Source organism: Stigmatopora argus, chromosome 3, assembly GCF_051989625.1.
Source record: "Stigmatopora argus isolate UIUO_Sarg chromosome 3, RoL_Sarg_1.0, whole genome shotgun sequence".
NCBI classification, from domain to species: domain Eukaryota; kingdom Metazoa; phylum Chordata; class Actinopteri; order Syngnathiformes; family Syngnathidae; genus Stigmatopora; species Stigmatopora argus.
Window position 1 is genome coordinate 17,672,838 of NC_135389.1, and position 17,168 is coordinate 17,690,005.

General features: G+C 42.9%; 4 protein-coding genes across 7 annotated transcripts; 1 reads left to right on the top strand and 3 right to left on the bottom strand.

Annotated features, from left to right (window-relative positions):
* Positions 1-237: 237 nt before the first annotated feature.
* Positions 238-2,642, bottom strand: tmem17 (transmembrane protein 17). Its single transcript, XM_077596201.1, has 6 exons — positions 2,406-2,642; positions 1,769-1,966; positions 1,548-1,651; positions 844-957; positions 500-643; positions 238-418 (listed from the first exon to the last, which is right to left on the bottom strand). Exons 2-6 carry the CDS (start codon positions 1,866-1,868, stop codon positions 341-343), a joined length of 540 nt encoding a protein of 179 aa, XP_077452327.1. The 5' UTR covers positions 1,869-1,966; positions 2,406-2,642; the 3' UTR covers positions 238-340.
* Positions 1,331-12,580, top strand: ccdc34 (coiled-coil domain containing 34). 4 transcript variants are annotated; one of them, XM_077596197.1, is made up of 7 exons: positions 1,331-1,858; positions 9,930-10,161; positions 10,244-10,364; positions 11,060-11,167; positions 11,227-11,385; positions 11,455-11,578; positions 11,711-12,580. In XM_077596197.1, exons 2-7 carry the CDS (start codon positions 9,947-9,949, stop codon positions 11,884-11,886), a joined length of 903 nt encoding a protein of 300 aa, XP_077452323.1. In that variant the 5' UTR covers positions 1,331-1,858; positions 9,930-9,946; the 3' UTR covers positions 11,887-12,580. The 4 variants fall into 4 exon arrangements, with proteins under 4 accessions (XP_077452323.1, XP_077452322.1, XP_077452326.1 ...); XM_077596196.1 differs by lacking the exon at positions 1,331-1,858 and adding an exon at positions 9,116-9,237; XM_077596200.1 differs by lacking the exon at positions 1,331-1,858 and adding an exon at positions 9,116-9,237 and having other exon boundaries at positions 10,244-10,337.
* Positions 3,160-7,983, bottom strand: slc15a5 (solute carrier family 15 member 5). The gene is made up of 9 exons (XM_077596202.1): positions 7,604-7,983; positions 6,499-6,721; positions 6,219-6,388; positions 5,324-5,544; positions 5,072-5,261; positions 4,814-5,002; positions 3,789-3,920; positions 3,610-3,718; positions 3,160-3,542 (listed from the first exon to the last, which is right to left on the bottom strand). Exons 1-9 carry the CDS (start codon positions 7,893-7,895, stop codon positions 3,416-3,418), a joined length of 1,653 nt encoding a protein of 550 aa, XP_077452328.1. The 5' UTR covers positions 7,896-7,983; the 3' UTR covers positions 3,160-3,415.
* LOC144071259 (haloacid dehalogenase-like hydrolase domain-containing 5) lies at positions 12,538-16,885 on the bottom strand. The gene is made up of 8 exons (XM_077596195.1): positions 16,662-16,885; positions 15,764-15,973; positions 15,582-15,694; positions 15,030-15,123; positions 14,738-14,771; positions 14,456-14,630; positions 14,096-14,284; positions 12,538-13,469 (listed from the first exon to the last, which is right to left on the bottom strand). Exons 1-8 carry the CDS (start codon positions 16,740-16,742, stop codon positions 13,184-13,186), a joined length of 1,182 nt encoding a protein of 393 aa, XP_077452321.1. The 5' UTR covers positions 16,743-16,885; the 3' UTR covers positions 12,538-13,183.
* Between the last annotated feature and the right edge of the window lie 283 nt (positions 16,886-17,168).

Genomic DNA, 17,168 nt, shown 5'->3' on the forward strand with positions numbered 1-17,168 from the left:
GTGTTACGTCAACAAGCTGGAGCCAGCTGCCCTGGAGAGTGACCTCGAGCTTGCTCGGTGATACTTAAAATATAGCTTCATTACCTATTAATGATTAATGAACATATAATAACATGCCAGAATAACCCCAACATTCATGACGTAGTTTTTGAACGTTGGCATTCCTGGTCCTGCACAATCCACATATGAGCACATTTTCTAATAACAAGATGAAATAAACACAACAACAACAAAATGTACAGGTTGCAGCTTTTATTCACAAGCGCTCAAAATTGGTATAAAAAAATGTACAAAAAAAGAAATTTCTTAAATAATAATGGCACGGACAGAAAGTGGCGTTTCAGTCAAACTGACGCAGATGGAATTGACTCTCGGTGTGCCGGACCAAATTCCGGAGCGCCATGAACCCGGCCACAGCCTGCAAATAGAAATCAAATAATACCGTATTTTCCGGACTATAAGCTGCACTTTTTCTACCAATGAATGTGCGAGCACTTACCTGGGAGAGTATAAAAATGGCCAAAACAGCGTGAATCCCCCTCTCCAGCGGCTGGATGAGAATGCCCTCGTTGAACAGCTGGAAAAGCGTTTGCGGTAACTGCAGCAAGATGCTCAGCAGCCAAAATCCAGCCAACTCTGCAATCTACAAAGACATCAAATGCTATTTAGCGCCCCCTACCGCTGAAAAGTGTTTGGAATCAACGTTGTTCTGACTTGAAAGTGCAACAAAACACCTGAAAATGATCTTTTCCCGGGAAAAATATATTTTAAAGCGCCGCCCGCCGAGCCTGGTCAAAATGAATTGGACGGCTATCTCAGTCAATGGCGGCAAAGGAGTCGTACCTCTTCCTGCAGGTTCCCCACGTAACCGAGGTAAAGTCGAATGGTCTCAATCAGCGTCATGAGTATGAGGATGGTGATCAGGATGGTCTTGTAGTATTCCGGCAAAGCAGAGTACTACAAAACACAATTTATGCCCATTTTAACCCTTTCATACATCATACCTTCCTGTTGATATTGGGGCATTTAGGGGTCACTTCCTGTATCTATTTGCTTAATTCCATTCCCATATTGTTCACTTCCTGTTTGTTGGGCTTTTGATTCTGGGGCATTTCTTGGTGAGCTGTTATTGGCTCACTGCCCTCCTCTAGTTTTGGGACAACTTCCTGCTGATTTACAGGTCACTGTAAATCTGTTGATAACATTTCATAAAATGTTGATATTGGGGCATTTATAGGTCACTCCCTGTAGACAATTGGTGACATCCTCTCGATTTGGGTGCATTTAGATATCAGGCCACTCTCTTAATTTTGGGGCTTTTCATTTTTTACTTTCTGTCCATCAGGGGGCATTTCACGTTCACTTCTTGTTAATCTCGAGACAAATCCAGGTGACTTCCTTTGATGTCGGGTCTCTTCCTATTCATTTTGGGTTGATTTGTTTGATTTAAATTGAATGAAAACAGAAACAAACAAACCAAACAATATCAATATTTTTTTAAATTCAAAGCGTTCCAACTCGATGACCGTCCAAAAGTCGGTTCGTACTTTGAGCTGCAGCATGACAATCTCCGTTAGCCACCACAAGGGGAAGAAATACATGTTGAAGAAGAGGGACATCTGGAGGGGCAAACTGGACAGAATCGGCTTTCCTGAACAAACCCAAACAAAAACATTTGAGTCTTCCTGCCAGTCGTTTAGCTAGCTGGTAAGCTAGCTAACTAGCTAGCTTACCAGCACATCGCCATATCACATTGTCGCATGTTCACCTTGCGTCGACAATGCCAAGCGCTGTTTGGCGTTCGAGTCCACAAAGACGTTTCGAGAGAAGTCCTCCAAGCCTTTTCGGATCGTGTCTGGTAAGTCCATGCTTTCTTGGAGCTCGGTGTTCGGCTAATGCTAAAATAAAGGGGGGGTCTTCTTCCTGGTTGCAATGGTCTCCATGACAACCGGGAAACACTCGCGTACTGCGCAAAAAAATGATTTTGCTTTTGTGTAATAGGATCAAAATTAAGTGCATATGTATTTGTGTTTATTAGAGTTAATATTTTTAGTGTTTTTGCACTACGAGGAAAAATGTCCGTGTTTTCATTTTACGTCATGACTGTACTGAGACCCCCTGACCTCGGATGTTAAGCAGGGTCAAGCCTGGATAGTAATTGGATGGTAGACCGCTTTGGTTCTCAGGTGCTGTACGTATACTATACAGACGCTCCCCTACTTACGAACGAGCTACGTTCCGAGCGATTGTTCGTAAGTTGCCTCAGTGCTATATTTTGTATTATAATTTATGTTTAAGGCCTATATAAGTATATTGAAGGTTTATACACGTATCTTTAAGGCTTGTATAAGTAACAAAGTATGTACATGTACGTAATAAGATAAATAAAATGAAGTTTAACTTACTTTTGGAAGATGTACTCGATGCTTAAGGAGATGATGGAGGAGGAAGAGGAGGATTTTATATCATGAGAGGTTCTTCGCCGTCGCTGGAATGGGCTTCAAAAGTTACTTCCATCTCCGTAACTTCAATGAAGGAAGAATTTGAGGGTTGAGGAGAAGAAGATGAGGGTTGATGAGTATCTTCCTTGGAGGATTTACTAGAAACTGGCCGAAAGAAGCGATCTAACGACGATTGCACACTTTTCTTTTTTTCATCATAAATGATGAGGTAGCACTGTATGGCATCATTCAGTTGTTTTGCAACCTTTGTGCAACGTTCAATATTTGGGTCTTGCTGCTCAAAGAGTGCGATGGCTTTATGAGCGAATTTCTTCATGGGGACAGGCGTTTCCTCCTCCTCCTCCTTGACATGTTGCGGAGCCTCCTCCCTCTCACAGCGCCAAACGTCGGTATTAGCGGCGGAAAGAAGCACTGCTCGGAAAAAGGCGCGCAATACAAAATCTAACTTACGAACTTACAGCATCTCTTTCCGAACATTTTTCGACATATGCCATATTCACAGACATGTTCGTATGTACCGTTGTTCGCAACTCGAATGTTCATAAGTAGGGGAGCGTCTGTATTACCAAATTGACATTTTAAAACTGCACTGATGCTCAAAGCGAGGTACGATTAATTCGATATTTTTGTCATTTATGATTTCCCCACAATCAGGTATAAAAGAGAAACAAAGGTTCATAAAGGAAAAAAGTGAAAATCGAGTTTCATAAACATTTTTACTTAAAAAATTTTTTTTTACAAGGACATGATTTCTTCGGGTCGAAGGAAAACGAGAAAAAAATGCAATATGCTATTAATGAATTTTAACATATTTCCATTAACAGCACTGAAACATCTTTCAAATCATCATAACATATCCTACACACCATCACTTTTACGTATTTGAAAGTACAAAAATATTAGGAAGACAATTTGCCACAGCAGTTAGCAGCGCCCGCGCCACAGACTAAGTTTCAAATGATGGAATCGCAGGAATTGTCCATGGTGTCGTAGTAGCGCAGGCATGCTTTGTACTGAAGAAGCTTCTCTGTTACCGGGCTAGCCGCTAGCGCTTTCCCGCGCACGCTCAAATCCAGGTACCTTCGATGGGAAAGAAAAAAAAACTGGGAATCGACCCCGCGACCCTTTGGCCAGAAGACCACCTCACCTGTGAGATATGCTCCAATACACCAAGGTGTTGACGGCCATCAGCGAAGCCATGAGGAAGAAGAACGTGTCCAGGTTTCCTTCATGGAGGACGCTCGGATAAAAGGAACCTTGAGTCAGAAGTTAGAACGTTGTCCAGAAGATTAAATGTTTAGATGTTCAAACGTTGCTTTTGTTTACCTCCAGAGAGGAAGTAAGCCAGCTGAATGCACACGGCGCCGAGGAAACAGCCCCCTCCGTAGGACAGCGTGAGAAAGTGCAGGGAGATTCCTCGAATGTGTCCGGGGCTCAGTTGGAAAGAGATGAGGGAACCTGAACCCAAAAAGACAAAATACCACTTGAATCTTTGTCATTTGATCCATTTTATTGCCTCAAATGTGTAATAGGCGCAAGGGCTAGCAACGTATCTGTTTGTTTTGGTACGGACGCTAACAACTGTAAACAAAATGGTCCGAAAAAGACTGCTAACGTTTGCACGTTCTCATTTGACTCCGTTTTAAGTTCCAAGCGTACAATGTTAATGACGCCTAGCAAAAGGGTGTGTTTTAATATCAACACAAAGTTAGCAATTTAGTTAGCGTTAGACCAGCGTGTCTTCTTTTGGCGGGAAAGCTAAAGCAAGTTTTACGTTGGCTACAATGTGAGCTCAAATGCTAAGCTACCAAAACAACATTGCCTACTGTCTCTTACTCATAGTTTTTTGTGTGTCCTTTTTTATTTTGGGACAGTTTCCTGTTTATGTTGGCTCACTTCCTGTTGATTTTGGAGCATTTCAAGGTTTTTGTTAGTTTTGGGGCATTTGAGCCACTTCCTGTTTATATTGGTTGTTGATTTTTTTTGCTTTTCTAGGCCAATTGGCGATTTTGGGGCATTTTCGAGTCACGTCCTATTTATATAAACTGACTTCCTGTTGATTTTTGGGCATTTCTAGGTAAACTGTTGATTTTGAGGGCATTTTCGAGTCACTTCTTTTTGACGTTGGCTCACCTTCTGTTCAATTTTGGACATTTCTAGGTCACTTGTTGATTTGGGGGTATTCCTAGGTGACTTTTAATTAACATTGGGCCACTTCCTGTTGATTTCTGGCCATTGCTAGGTCACTTTTGTGATTTGGGGGTCTCTTGCTGTTGTTTGTGGAGCATTTCTAGATGCTCTCCTGTCCATTTTGAAACAGACTGTGGAAGTGAAGCTTTTGCGTCACTCACACGCGGGGGTGACCAGAGCCTCGGCCAACCCGAGGAGGACGTACTGCGGCGCCAGCTGGAAACAGGGCATGGAGGACACCCGCAGGACCTTCCCGGAGAGGGTCTGCTCCACCAAGGGGAAAGCCTTCCGGCGCAGCTCCGTCAAAGCCGCCGCCAGTACGGACAGCGCCGCGCACGCCTGTCCCAGAGCTGCGAGGGGAGGCGGGATCAGACGGGGCGCAAGGGGCCCCTCACGCCGCCGGGCAGGGGAAGGCTCACTGACGACTCGGGCGGGGGCCAGCGGCGGCCTCCCGGACGCCGACAGCCAGACGCCGTTGACGCATTCCATCAGCGGCGCCAACGCCAGCAGGGGCAGGATGCTGATCACGTTCATGGCGCCGATGGGCAGCAGCGCCTCGCTCAGGTGGAGGTTGGAGTTCATGGTCTGCAAATAATAACCCGACGGGATCTGCGCAAAGAAAAACGACCCACGGGAGTTGAGGTACAGGCGCCGACGGCGGCTCGACTCGCCTGGGTCACGCAAGCTCGGTATACGAGCTGGAGTCCGTAAAGGGGGAAGAGCTTGGCTAGGACTTTGACGTTTTCCACGTGAGTCTCGCTGTAGCGCCCGCCGTTGTTCTCCTTGGCCCGGTCCAGCCACGACGCCACGTCGCCGCTCAGGTGGCGGGAGTCCAGGCGGCACATCCTCAGCGAGTTGAAAAAAACGCCCAGTGTGGTCAGCAGCGAGCCGCCTTGGAAACAAAGCGCATCCCTCACGCTAACAGGTAATGGTGTACGCCATTCAAGCGCTAACGACAATTAGCATCATGTTTTTTTGTGTTAGTGAGTATTTTTAGGGAAAAAATGCTTTTTAACATATCTAATGCATCTATTAACAATAAACTCAAAATGACCCAAGAAATTGTCAGGATTCTCTTTTTGGACATCTTTATAGTAATTACTATTGTGAATTTTTTCAATTTTGTTTAAGAAAAGTATTTTAATGTATTTAAATATTTTTTTCATTGGAAAAGAACTTAAGAAAAATTAAAAATCTCTTATCTTTTACTGTTTGCTGAAAATTTGTACAATTCAATTTATTTTTAAAATAGATTTTATCGTTTCTGCCGAGAAAAGAATTTAACAAACCAATACAGGAAAAAGAAATGTTTTAATATTAATGTCAGTTTCTTATTCATTCAAATAATACAATTTTCTGAACTATAAATAAATATCTTATTTATTTACTCAAAAAGAAAAATCTTAAACAAAATAACAGTTATTTATCGTTATTCATATTTTTTTATATGGACGTGACCCCCAAAAAACTTAACAAATTGGGTGGGGGGAAAAAAGGCCAAAAACTAAATTCATTAAATGAACTAAAAAGATATTAAATAGTGAATAGCGGGTTGCAATTTGTTACCTTTCTTGGGTTTGTAGGTGAGTTTGTTGCGTGTCATGTGTATGGCGATGAGCGCCAGCAACGCCGACATAAATGGGATTAGGAAAGCCAGATTTTTGGCCACAGATTGCTGGATGTAGGCGATCCCCAAAAACACCACCGTGGAATTCAGGTTCACCAACCAGTAGAACCTAAACGGCGAAAAACAAGCAGCTCAACTCGCTTCCTAGACGACCAATCGTCCACTCAAGGAGGACGTCTATTGGCGTCCGTGGGAAAATGGAATGGTGGGCGGGATTACCAGTTGAAGAAGCCCAGGAGCTGGCGGTGGTCGTAGCCGTGCAGGCTGTATGCTCCCAAAGGGCAGAGGACGGCGCGGATGCCACCGATGCCCAGCACGGCGGCCAGCAGGCCCGTGTAGAACAGAGCCTGCTGCTCTTGGCCTCCCAACTTGTGGCTCATGTGGTGCGTGTCGATGTAAAAGTCTTCGAAGGGGAACGCCACCACGGGTAACATGGCCGTGCCTGTTCGTTCACATCACACAATGCAACCGCTTCAACTTGGATTTGGGAGCAGGTTAGTTTGCTAGAAAGAAATCAAGCTAGCGCTTGATTTCTCTATTTTTTAATGCCAATGCATCAATTTGGATGGGATCGTGGCCCCTACCAAGATGGCTGCCGATCTGAGGCCATCTTGTGAAGTGATATATACTATACACAGCATATAATACGTATTGGAACAGTATAACAATGCAACTTGTCAACACACACACACAAACAAATATACTACGATAAAATTACTTTACTTTTAAGTATCTACAAATTTTGTATTATAAGGAAAATATATACATTTTGTAAACACACCCTACATACACAAACACATATATGTAAATATATTTCATTTTCCAAACCACTGATGCGCCGTAGGGGTGCTGGAGGTATCTCAGCCAACTATAGGCACCAGGTGGACGACACCATGAATTGGTGGCCAGCCTATCACAGGGCACAAAGAGACAAACACAACCAATCATAGCTAGGGGCAATTTAGAGTGTTCGATTAGCTAAACCGGAATACCCAGAGAAAACCCACACAAGCCTGGTGAGAACATACACACTCGACACAGTAAGGAATAACCTAGAATCGAACCCTTGACCCCAGAACTGCGAGGCCGGCGCACTAAACCGCTTACCAGACTACGGTCGAATTATTTTAATTTCAAGTGAATAACTAGAAATGTATTATCAAAAGAAAAAGATACATTTCATAAACACTTTTTTTAAAAACTTACACTACCATATCCAGTGAAATCACACAACCACAAATGGTATCGGCACAAAATAGCATCCTCTGGCTGGGAAAAACTCCAAATGGAATCAGCCAATGACTTGAAGCCACTTTTTCCTCACCAAAAAAATGCAGCAGTGCGCACAGGTAGAGCACTTTGGTCCTCCCCAGGCAGGTTTCGGCGAACCACCCCACCAAGACGGGGGCGAGCGTGCTGGCTCCGATAAAGCACAAATTGACGGTGGCCGCCAGGTAATTGTCGTAGCCCAACTTGACGGTGCAGAAAAGAATCATGTTGCACACGATGCCGAAAAAGGTGAATCTTTCGCAAAGCTCCACCAACAGAACGCAAATCACCACTTGGACCTTCTTGCGCCTCCCGCCGGACCTCCTACGCTCTGGCCCGGCGGACATCCCGCCAGGGATGGACCTCGTCTGTCGAATTGCGCTGGCTCCGGCTGCCAAATGGCCTTGGAGGACTGCGCGTGTTTCCAGCTGCCGACCCTCCCTTTTATTATCTTAGCCATTAAAGGCGCTGGACCGTTGCCCTGCAGTCATCTCACGCGTGGTGGGGAGCAATTTAGGGAGTAGACAAGAAATACTTTTGGGATTAGCAACGTGACTCGCTTGTTTAGTCCCATCTCTCCGTCGAACTGGAAGGCCGTCATTGGTGGTGCTGGGCGTCCAATCTGTTTCAAGTAGGAGGTCTGACAGGGAAAGAACGGCCCTCTCACTTTAAACGGATTGGACGTCCACTAGCGGTCAGCTCGTTTCGATTCAAGAAAGAAGCGTTTATGACCGAGAAGGCCTCTGGGCGGCCATATTGGTAAGGGCAATGTTCCCATCCAAGTCAATGCATTTTACATTTTAAAGTCTTAACTATCTTATTTCTTTAAGAGCTTATTAGAGTTGATTTCATCAACATCAAAGCATTTGCTATTCCATCGGTGGCTGCCATTGACAGCACCAGACGTCTAATCGATTTCAAGTGGGAGGGTTGGCATCATATGAACGAACGTTCATTCGTTGCCACCATCTCGCTTTAAATCGATTGGACTTCTACTAACTAGGGGGAGGATACATCTTGGCCAGAGAAAGAACAAGTTGTATTTTTTATTTACCCCATTGGCTGCCATTGTCGGCGCTAGATGTCCAATCCATTTGAAGTGGAAGGGCTCACAGTGAATGTTTTAGAGTTGTAAGAACAAAATACGGCATTAAATGACTTTCAAGAAACAGAACGATAACTCAAGACCAGCTGAACCCAAGAACAAAATACGATCCACCAAATTCCGCGACAGCTTGTGAAAACAGTCCAAATTCATTTTGGCGTTCTTGCTGTATTTAGTCTGAAGGTGTGAAGTGCAAGGGACGGCAGATTGCCGCCTTCCATGAACCGCGATACCTGGACTTGTGCTCAGAATTAAACTGTATAGGAGCTTTAAAATACAGCTGACTTGTCATTATTTTTGCACTTATATTAATACTAATACAAAAATAGAGGCGAATACTTGACTAAAACCTCGTATCACGGATCATCATTATATATTTTTTAATGCCATATTGTCATTATTGTGAAAGTGCAAAGAGAAAAGCGATGTAGTATGTACAGTAGCTGTCAAGCTATCAAGTGTCGTCATGGTGACAAAAGCTGCGTTGGAAGTAGGGGCGCGTTGCATCATGGGAAACACGGCTGTTTGTAACTGGGAAGCCGGGAAATGCTTTCAACTTTTCTTCGAATGCAAATATTAAAAAGGTCAGTAAGAAGTAGTTTGTTTACACATTTTAAAATCGACACTGAAAGAAATGAGCTGAAATATTCGTGTGCCTTCGATTTTTTTTAATTTTCGAATTTAATGAAGCGAAGTTCTCTTGATGCTAACGCCGTTAGCTAAAGTTACCGAACAAAAACGCGTGAGTGAGCGTTTTTAAAAGCTTTAAACTGCTACAATAGTCGTTATTTAATTTATTATTGTCGCATAGTGACTGCCATTGAACTACGGAATTTATTTTTTAACCCCTTGGCTGTGATAGACCAACCAAATTTGCTGTACAGCCAAAGTTGGCGAAAAAAAACGTGCGAATTAGCGTTTATTTTCAGCCGTAACATGTCACAATATGCATGATTTTGTTTAATATTGTCCCATAATTGTTGCCTTTGAACTACGGATTTTTTTTATTAAAAAAGGGCGTTTTAACTTATTGGCTTTGAGAGAATAACTACAGTTGCTTTAATAACAAGCTGTTTTTAATTTGACCAGCAATAAGGTTCACATTTGAGTACTTATTAATGTGTGCACTTTGTGGTAAATCTCGTTGTGCTTGTATAATGACAATAAAGGCATTCAATTCAATTCAACACTTGAGTAGCTTCATTGGGCTTTGATGAGGGCTCATTTTAAAAAAAGAAAAGAAAAGATAAAGCCGCCTTGATATCCATTTTTGCAGAGGTGGATCGACTAGCAATGGCCGGCTGGTGCCCTCCGAGCTCCGCTGCGGAGAACTTCAGCTCGACTCCTCTCAAGCCCAACGAGACGAAAGATGTCCAAATTCCCGACTTCGTTGGGGAAGAAGACTCGGTCCTCGAGGACGACGACGACACGTACTCCCTGGTGTCCCCAATTTACCACGACAGTTATAAGAGCGATGAAGACGACGACTTCACCGAGGAACCTCTCGGGTGACTCCAAGAAAGAATTCTGACTTGAAATGTACATAAGGTCAATTTAACTTTTGTTTTTTGTTTGATTCTCTTTTAAAAGAGTGGAGGGGGAGCAAACTCCATCGGAGCAGCTAGAAACCGAAACCCTCAGTCCTTGGCAAAAGTGGCTGGTAAACAAGTGTAAAGAAGAGCAGGTGAAAATGAAAAAGAAAATAGAGGAGGCAAGTGGCGAAACCATGAACTCACGGCGTGGCGTTGACGGCGACGGACGTCCATTTATTTCTTTTGTTAATATTGGCTGCCGGTCCAAATGGATTGGACGTCTGTCGTCGTCAATGGCACTGAAACGTGACCGTCGTTCCAGTTCAAATGGATTTGACGTCTACGGCTGTCAAAGGCAGTGAGTGAGTTTGGAGCTATTTGTGTGTGTGTATTAAAATCTGATAATTGGAAAATTCTTATTGAAAAAAAACACAAATCTAAAAGAATAAAAAAAAATATCGTTAAAATGGATATGACATCTATTGTTGGCAGTGAATGATTTAAAGAGCTTTGCGTGTATGAAATCAAATTAAATGTTTATATTTAGTACTATTAATAAAATTCATAAAAAATAAATATTAGACAATTAGAATACTTTTTGAACTGATAAATAATGAATGAATGAATAACAAATTTATAAAAATCTAAACCTGTACTTGTTAAAGAATTAAAATTATATTATCAAATATTATCTCATGACATTCAATCATTTAACTATGGATTTAATTTTAACAACCATTTTTTAATTCCGATAATTTTGGAATCTGCGACAGACCTTTGTTCATAAACGTCCAATCCATTTCAACCGGAAGGGCTAAAATAAACACGAGGTTACTTCTTTTTTTAATTTTTTATTTCTCCTTTCCATAAACAGGCACATTTCCTCAAGGAAAAAGAAGCAAAAGAAGAAATGGAACGCCAAAAAAAAAAGATCTTGGAGAAAAAAAAGATCCGAGACTGGCAGCAGCTCAAAAGAGAACAGGTAACAAACAAAATGTTCTCTGGATTTCCTCCAATGTAACACTTATTTTTTTTTGCTAGGAAAGACAGGATCAGCTTCTGAAAAGCACCCAAGAAGAAACGGAGACTCGTCTTCGAGCGGAAAAACAGAAAGAGACTGAAAAGAGAGCGCAACAAAAGTACAAAGACTGGCTGCAAAAGAAGAAACAGGAGAGGCTGGAAAAGGAAAAGAAGCAAAAAGTGGGACGTCTTTTCCACCCAGCCAACGTTCTTGCCACTTCTCCACTTGTCACGCTCGTCTTTCAACAGGAGCTCGCCACTTTGAAGGAGGAGCAAGAGCAGGAGCGCCGACGGAAAGCGGATCAGAACTTTAAGGAATGGCTGGCCAAAAACGAGCAGAAACTGAAAGCCAGTCCCAAAACGCCACCTTCGGGTGAGTGCCGTCGCACCATTAAGGGGCGGGAACCTCCGGGTGGCTCGCCGTCCAATCCCATACATCCGATACGATTGATTTTGCGGCATTACTGTCCATTTTTCTTCTAATTTTGTCTTCCCTGTGCTCCAGTCCCCTTCCTATTGCACCCGCCGCCCGGCTTTTACAACCCCATCCCGTGGAAGCCCATTCACACGCCTCCTCCGGAATGGTCTCCCGATGACAACCCCAGGCAAGGGTCTCAAAAAGGAAGAGGGCGATCCAGCTACGACGCCGCTTTCAGAATCTCACAGCGCACCTATAGGTGACACTCACTGTGTATCAACTTGTCGCGTGACGTCCTGATTGATATTTATTTATTTTTGGGGGGGTAAAGCTCCGTAAACTCGCCAATGACAATGATTGGTGGCGCTAGGCGCCCAATCCATTTGAAGTGGGAGGGTTCACCCAGTCCCAGCCACACTCCCACTTCAAAGGGATTTGACCTCTACTTATTTTTCATTTAGTATTTAAATAGCCCTGTGATTGACAGCACTAGACGTCCTGATTTGATTTTTTTGGGTGTAAATACACCTTTGACCATGATTGACAGGACGAAATGTCCAATCTATTTGAGGTGTGAAGTTTTCTTCAAATGCTGCCACCCTTCCACTTCAAATAGATCAGACAGCTACTTGTGATAAACTCATTTAAAGAGTTTTGACTTTTTTTAATAGCCACATGATTGACAGAACTGAACAGATTTTTTTTTGTTAAGGTCTTTAAATGCACATTTGAAATGAAGGATACGAGACGCCCAATCGTTTTGAAGGTCTACTTGCGGTACTCATTGTATTTCACAGCAGAAGAATGATTGGACACCGTCAATAGCAACAAATGACGAGTTCACAAACTTTTTTGGCACTTTTCAGCTTGCTTTGTGTGACATTTGTTCATCCAATGCCTTTTTTTATATGAGCTACCATTTCAAATAAATGTTTTTATTTTGTATTTATTACAGAATTGGTGACTACAGTGGCATTATTGGGGCCCTTAAACATTGAGTGCTCACTTATTGTCTCAAACTGAGATTATTTGGGGGGCTGCTGGAAATATAGTCTGGGTGAGTCAAAAAATTCTTTAAGAAAATTGAGCTAAATACTACATTTAACACATGTAAATACTGACTTTAAAAAAAAAGATGTATTCAATTCAGTTTCAGTGCATCACTCAAAACACTTGAAAGGTAGTTGAAAAATTAACAATCATCAATCAATTAATCCATTCAAGTCCATTGAAATCCTTATTTGGTTTTAAATATAATGCAACTTTCTTAAGGCTAGTGTCATATTTTGAATGTAACCAACATGTGCACATCAAACTACAATGAAAGGTGAGTATGTGCATTTTCTGTAACATTTTCTTTGTTTCATCTCAAGCCATTAAAGCTTGGTTTGACTTGGGAAATAAATGAACAAATATACATGGATTATAAAGTATTTAAGCATGTTAAACTATTAAAGTGTTTTTTCTCATAAAAAACATCAATTTAAATTTATCCCAGTTAAATCATTAGCCGCCGCATACAGCTTGGATTCACGGCAGAAGGACGATGAGCCCAAGCGACTAACATAGAGGCCGGCCTTCCCGCTCGAACGCCAGCTCCACCGCATCTTGGACGTCTTCCACCACGTAGGACGGCCGCGTGAGATTGACCTCGAAAGCGAAGTCCCTGTGTCCGTGAAAGGCGCGCTGCGGAGAATCCGGCAACGGCGCCTCCTCTTTGCTGTATACGCCCGTGCACACCAGGATGGAGTGGCACGCCTCGGGGCGCTGGGCTTCCGTGCGTGGGGCCGCCCGGAGGGAGCGGTCGTACAGGTTGGCGCCGTATATGTCGGCCATGGGGTTGTCGCTGCCAAGAAAACGAGATGAGTCGGCTGGCGTGAAGAAAGATGAAGTATGGCTGCCCCATCCAAGATGGCGTCACAACCAGCCCGTAGGAAGCAAATGGCCCCATATAAGATGGCCTCATCCTAAAAGCTGATGTACCAAAATTGCTCCATCCAAGATGACGTCACACCCAGCTCAAATGAACTAAAATATCCCCATATAAGATGGCGTCACAACCAGCTTGTATAAAATAAGTTGGCCTCATCCAAGATGGTTTCACTCGAAAAGGTGATGAACCAGCTTCTATGAACTAAAATGGCCCCATCCAAGATGACATCACACCCCGCTCAAATGAACTAAAATGGCCCCATTCAAGATGGCGTCACAAGCCGCTTGAATCAACTTGTGGCCCCATCCAAGATGGTGTCACTCGCCCTACCATTCTCATTATAGTAAAATTCCCAACACTATATCCATACTAAAAAAAAAGTACATATATCCCAAACTATATATATTTAAAAAAAAAAAAAAAAAAAACATGAACTCTTTCAGTTTCTCCATTGGTGGCCACTATATTTTCCACAAACAAAAAGAACTTTGCAATTGCCCTAAAATGACCAGGCAGGAAGCATCCCAACAAGCACTCACCCGATGGCGTAGATCGTTTGGACGGGCGAGCTCCATCCAAGTTTCTGGGCCTGCTGCTTGAGAAGCAACTCGGCGTAGTTGTAAGTCAGCACGCTGGGTTTACCGATCAGGGCCTCGTATTTCAGCTCCTGACCCGTCACTTTCTCGTACAGGCTCTCCAAGCACGCCAAGAACGTCCCGTGACCGAACCTACGGAGCGACCACGACGCCGGTCAGCAAGCCAGCTGACAAAGCCACCAAAATGCTTTCAAAGACCGCGCGTTCATCGATCCAAACGGATCGGACGCCGACCGGTCGACGAGGTAAGCGCGAGCGAAGCTTTTGTCCAGAAAGTTTCGGGTTGCCGTTTAGACGCCTCACCTGGGATTTTTAGCCTCGGCCATCCAGAGGAGGTCCATGTTGCACGCCAGCAGGGGAACCTGAGAAGAAGGCGCGCCGTCCCAATTTCTGTCCGGACGGCCGCCGGTCAGGAGGACGTCGAGAATGAGCTGGAGATTGGTCTCCCATCTGATCGGCTCGCCAAATAAGATGACAGCTGACGAGAGACAAAAGTAGACGTTAGAGTACGCTCAGGTAGGCCTTTGTATTCTAGAACTATGTTATTTCCCACTATGTATTTGGATAGGTCGATCAAAAACATACCATCTATTGGCTGTAATCCTTTTGTGGGAGGAATCTGTAAGGCAAGATATGATCAAATATTCAAAACTTTTATAAAATATATGAAATATTTCAAAACTTTGAAACATGCCATTGACCAACATTCACATTTTGTGGTGAACGGTTAGCATTTATTAGTTTACCACTAGTGGACGTCCAAGTCGTTTAAAGTGGGAGGCTAGCGGCGAATGAACAAAGCCAGCGCTCCCACTACGAATGGATTGGACGTCCATTGCCGTCAAAAGACAGCCATTGAGTTAAGACGGAAACTCACGGTGTCTTTGGGTCTTCTGTCGTGATCAACAATGTCGAGGAGAGGATAACCTTCTCGGACTTGATCTATGGTGACCACGTTCTGGAAGCCCAACCTGAAGTTTAGCGTGTTAAGGGTGTGTTGAAAAATAGCAAAAATGATCATCGACCTTTGATGGAAAAATAGGAGATTGAAGCAAAATTCAGAGGAAAAAAAAGTTGTAATATAAGAAAATTAAACTGTAATATTAAAATTCATCCATGGAAGTTGTTATATTACTTATTTTTGCGTCAGGCTTTGTGTGGTTTTACTTTGGCGACGTAAGGTCTGGATCGCCACACAACTACTTTTGCCATAATATTCGGAGTTTGAAGCCATATTAGCAGAAAATAAAAGTGGTAAAATGTCGTGGTTTGAAGTCCTTAAAACTGGAAGTTGTTTTTGCATACGTAGACTTCAACTTTTGGATGGCGTGAACACAAAACGGCATTCGGCGATACGTTGTCACAGATCATTGACGCTCTGAACATAGCATAGCATAGCACGGGGAGAAGGTCCAAAAAGTCAGGATACGCACGAGCCACCTCTGGGATGGGACCCTGTCCGGACACCAGCACGCACTTTTGGTGAAACTGCGTAAACATCCTCAAAGGACTGTGGGACAGCATCACTTGCTCCGGCGACACCTGAGTCCATAGAAAATTGGGAATGACAAGGCCGCGGGTGTGAGCCATCCAAAATGGCGGGTCCCTTACCTCCACTTCAAGCAAACTTGAAAGATGTTCCGCTTTGGCCCGCCGCAAACCATTTCCCGCGTTGGTGACGAAGACCACCGGTACTTTGTATTGCCCGCGCCGGTCCACCAGCTTCTGAAAACAGCGCTTGGCCGCCGGGATGGGCGTCCGGCCGCGCACCAACACGCCATCGATGTCGAAGAGGAGACCGAATGAGCCTTGAGTAGATATCTGTCGATACGTAGCAACGTCACGAGTCTTACTAACGCTGGAAATAGCCACACGTGGCTCGGGAACCGCAGGTTGAAGACCCTCCGCCAACTCAGTGGCAGCTAACTCAGAAAAGGAATTTTGTAATAGCGTGCTTGTGTTTACGGTAACTAAAAATAATAATAAAAGGCTTTTTGTCGTGATTAAATGTTTATTGTTATCAATGGCACTGAACAGTTTCAATTTTGGGGTCAAAGGTCACTGGACCAAAACCTAATTTGCATGTTTGTATTCAAGATAACTCGGGAAGTAATTATTATTATTATTTTTTTTTGCAGGAAATGTTTGTTATATGAAAGAAGGTAGGTGATTTAACTTTAATGATCAAACTCCAACTAAATGAATGGTAGTACCTCCCATATTTATTTAGCAAAATGATTAACTGCGGCTGCATTATTGAGCTACAATAAATGAATGCTAATGCAAAAAACAAAACAGAAAAAAACACATTGTTGGTACGTAATTATTACTTGAGGTATGGCTTTCACTTGATAAAATGTGACTAAATTACTGTTTCAGAATGAAGTTTACTCATCTACAATCTGATAAATTTAGAGATAACACTGTGTATTTGCTTCAGGATCTGTTATAGTACATATTTTCTTTATTATTATTTTTCGATATATTTATTTAAAAAGGGATCACTTACATTGCCGTAGTGTCTTGCTGCTTCCTCACTCCCCGATTTAAAAAGCTTCCATCCACTTTTCAAACACTTTGCGCTTTGCATTTTTAGATGATTTTTTGAAGAACAAAAAAAAGTTAAACCGCCTTAGTTAAAATGATTAATATTCTCAAAGCAAGGTCACCAAAAAGGTTGAACTTTGAATCAAACTCTGTTGACTGACCGCTCGTGTTTTTTCCGGCTACGGAACGCGCATGCGCGGATAGGCACTACCCGGAAATGGAATTGAGTGGCGGTTTCTATTTTAGAAAAACGAAACTTTAACAAAAGTTTTCTTTGTTACGCCATTAATAACAACAAACAAAGTGGAATACAAAAATTAAGACTTAAACAACTTCTCTCTAATCAGGTGGTTTATTGATTAAAAGATTTAATGTTATCTTATACTACACACATTACACTAATAAATGCATTCATTACTCATTAAAACTGTACTATATTAGTCCAAAATGAGAAATATATACTAGTAAA

Excerpts from the sequence above, each read along its gene's own strand:
- tmem17 (XM_077596201.1), bottom strand. The coding sequence starts at position 1,868 with ATGGACTTACCAGACACGATCCGAAAAGGCTTGGAGGACTTCTCTCGA. Across the intron at positions 644-843 it reads TGGGGAACCTGCAGGAAGAG|ATTGCAGAGTTGGCTGGATT; the intron begins GTACGACTCCTT and ends ATGTCTTTGTAG. Across the intron at positions 419-499 it reads CCATTTTTATACTCTCCCAG|GCTGTGGCCGGGTTCATGGC; the intron begins GTAAGTGCTCGC and ends TTCTATTTGCAG.
- slc15a5 (XM_077596202.1), bottom strand. The coding sequence starts at position 7,895 with ATGTCCGCCGGGCCAGAGCGTAGGAGGTCCGGCGGGAGGCGCAAGAAG. Across the intron at positions 3,921-4,813 it reads GGCTCTGGTCACCCCCGCGT|GTTCCCTCATCTCTTTCCAA; the intron begins GTGAGTGACGCA and ends TTTTGGGTTCAG. Across the intron at positions 3,719-3,788 it reads GGCTTACTTCCTCTCTGGAG|GTTCCTTTTATCCGAGCGTC; the intron begins GTAAACAAAAGC and ends TTCTGACTCAAG.
- ccdc34 (XM_077596197.1), top strand. The coding sequence starts at position 9,947 with ATGGCCGGCTGGTGCCCTCCGAGCTCCGCTGCGGAGAACTTCAGCTCG. Across the intron at positions 10,365-11,059 it reads TGAAAAAGAAAATAGAGGAG|GCACATTTCCTCAAGGAAAA; the intron begins GCAAGTGGCGAA and ends TTCCATAAACAG. Across the intron at positions 11,168-11,226 it reads AGCAGCTCAAAAGAGAACAG|GAAAGACAGGATCAGCTTCT; the intron begins GTAACAAACAAA and ends TTTTTTTGCTAG.
- LOC144071259 (XM_077596195.1), bottom strand. The coding sequence starts at position 16,742 with ATGCAAAGCGCAAAGTGTTTGAAAAGTGGATGGAAGCTTTTTAAATCG. Across the intron at positions 15,974-16,661 it reads CAGCAAGACACTACGGCAAT|ATATCTACTCAAGGCTCATT; the intron begins GTAAGTGATCCC and ends ACGTATCGACAG. Across the intron at positions 14,285-14,455 it reads GCCGAGGCTAAAAATCCCAG|GTTCGGTCACGGGACGTTCT; the intron begins GTGAGGCGTCTA and ends GTCGCTCCGTAG.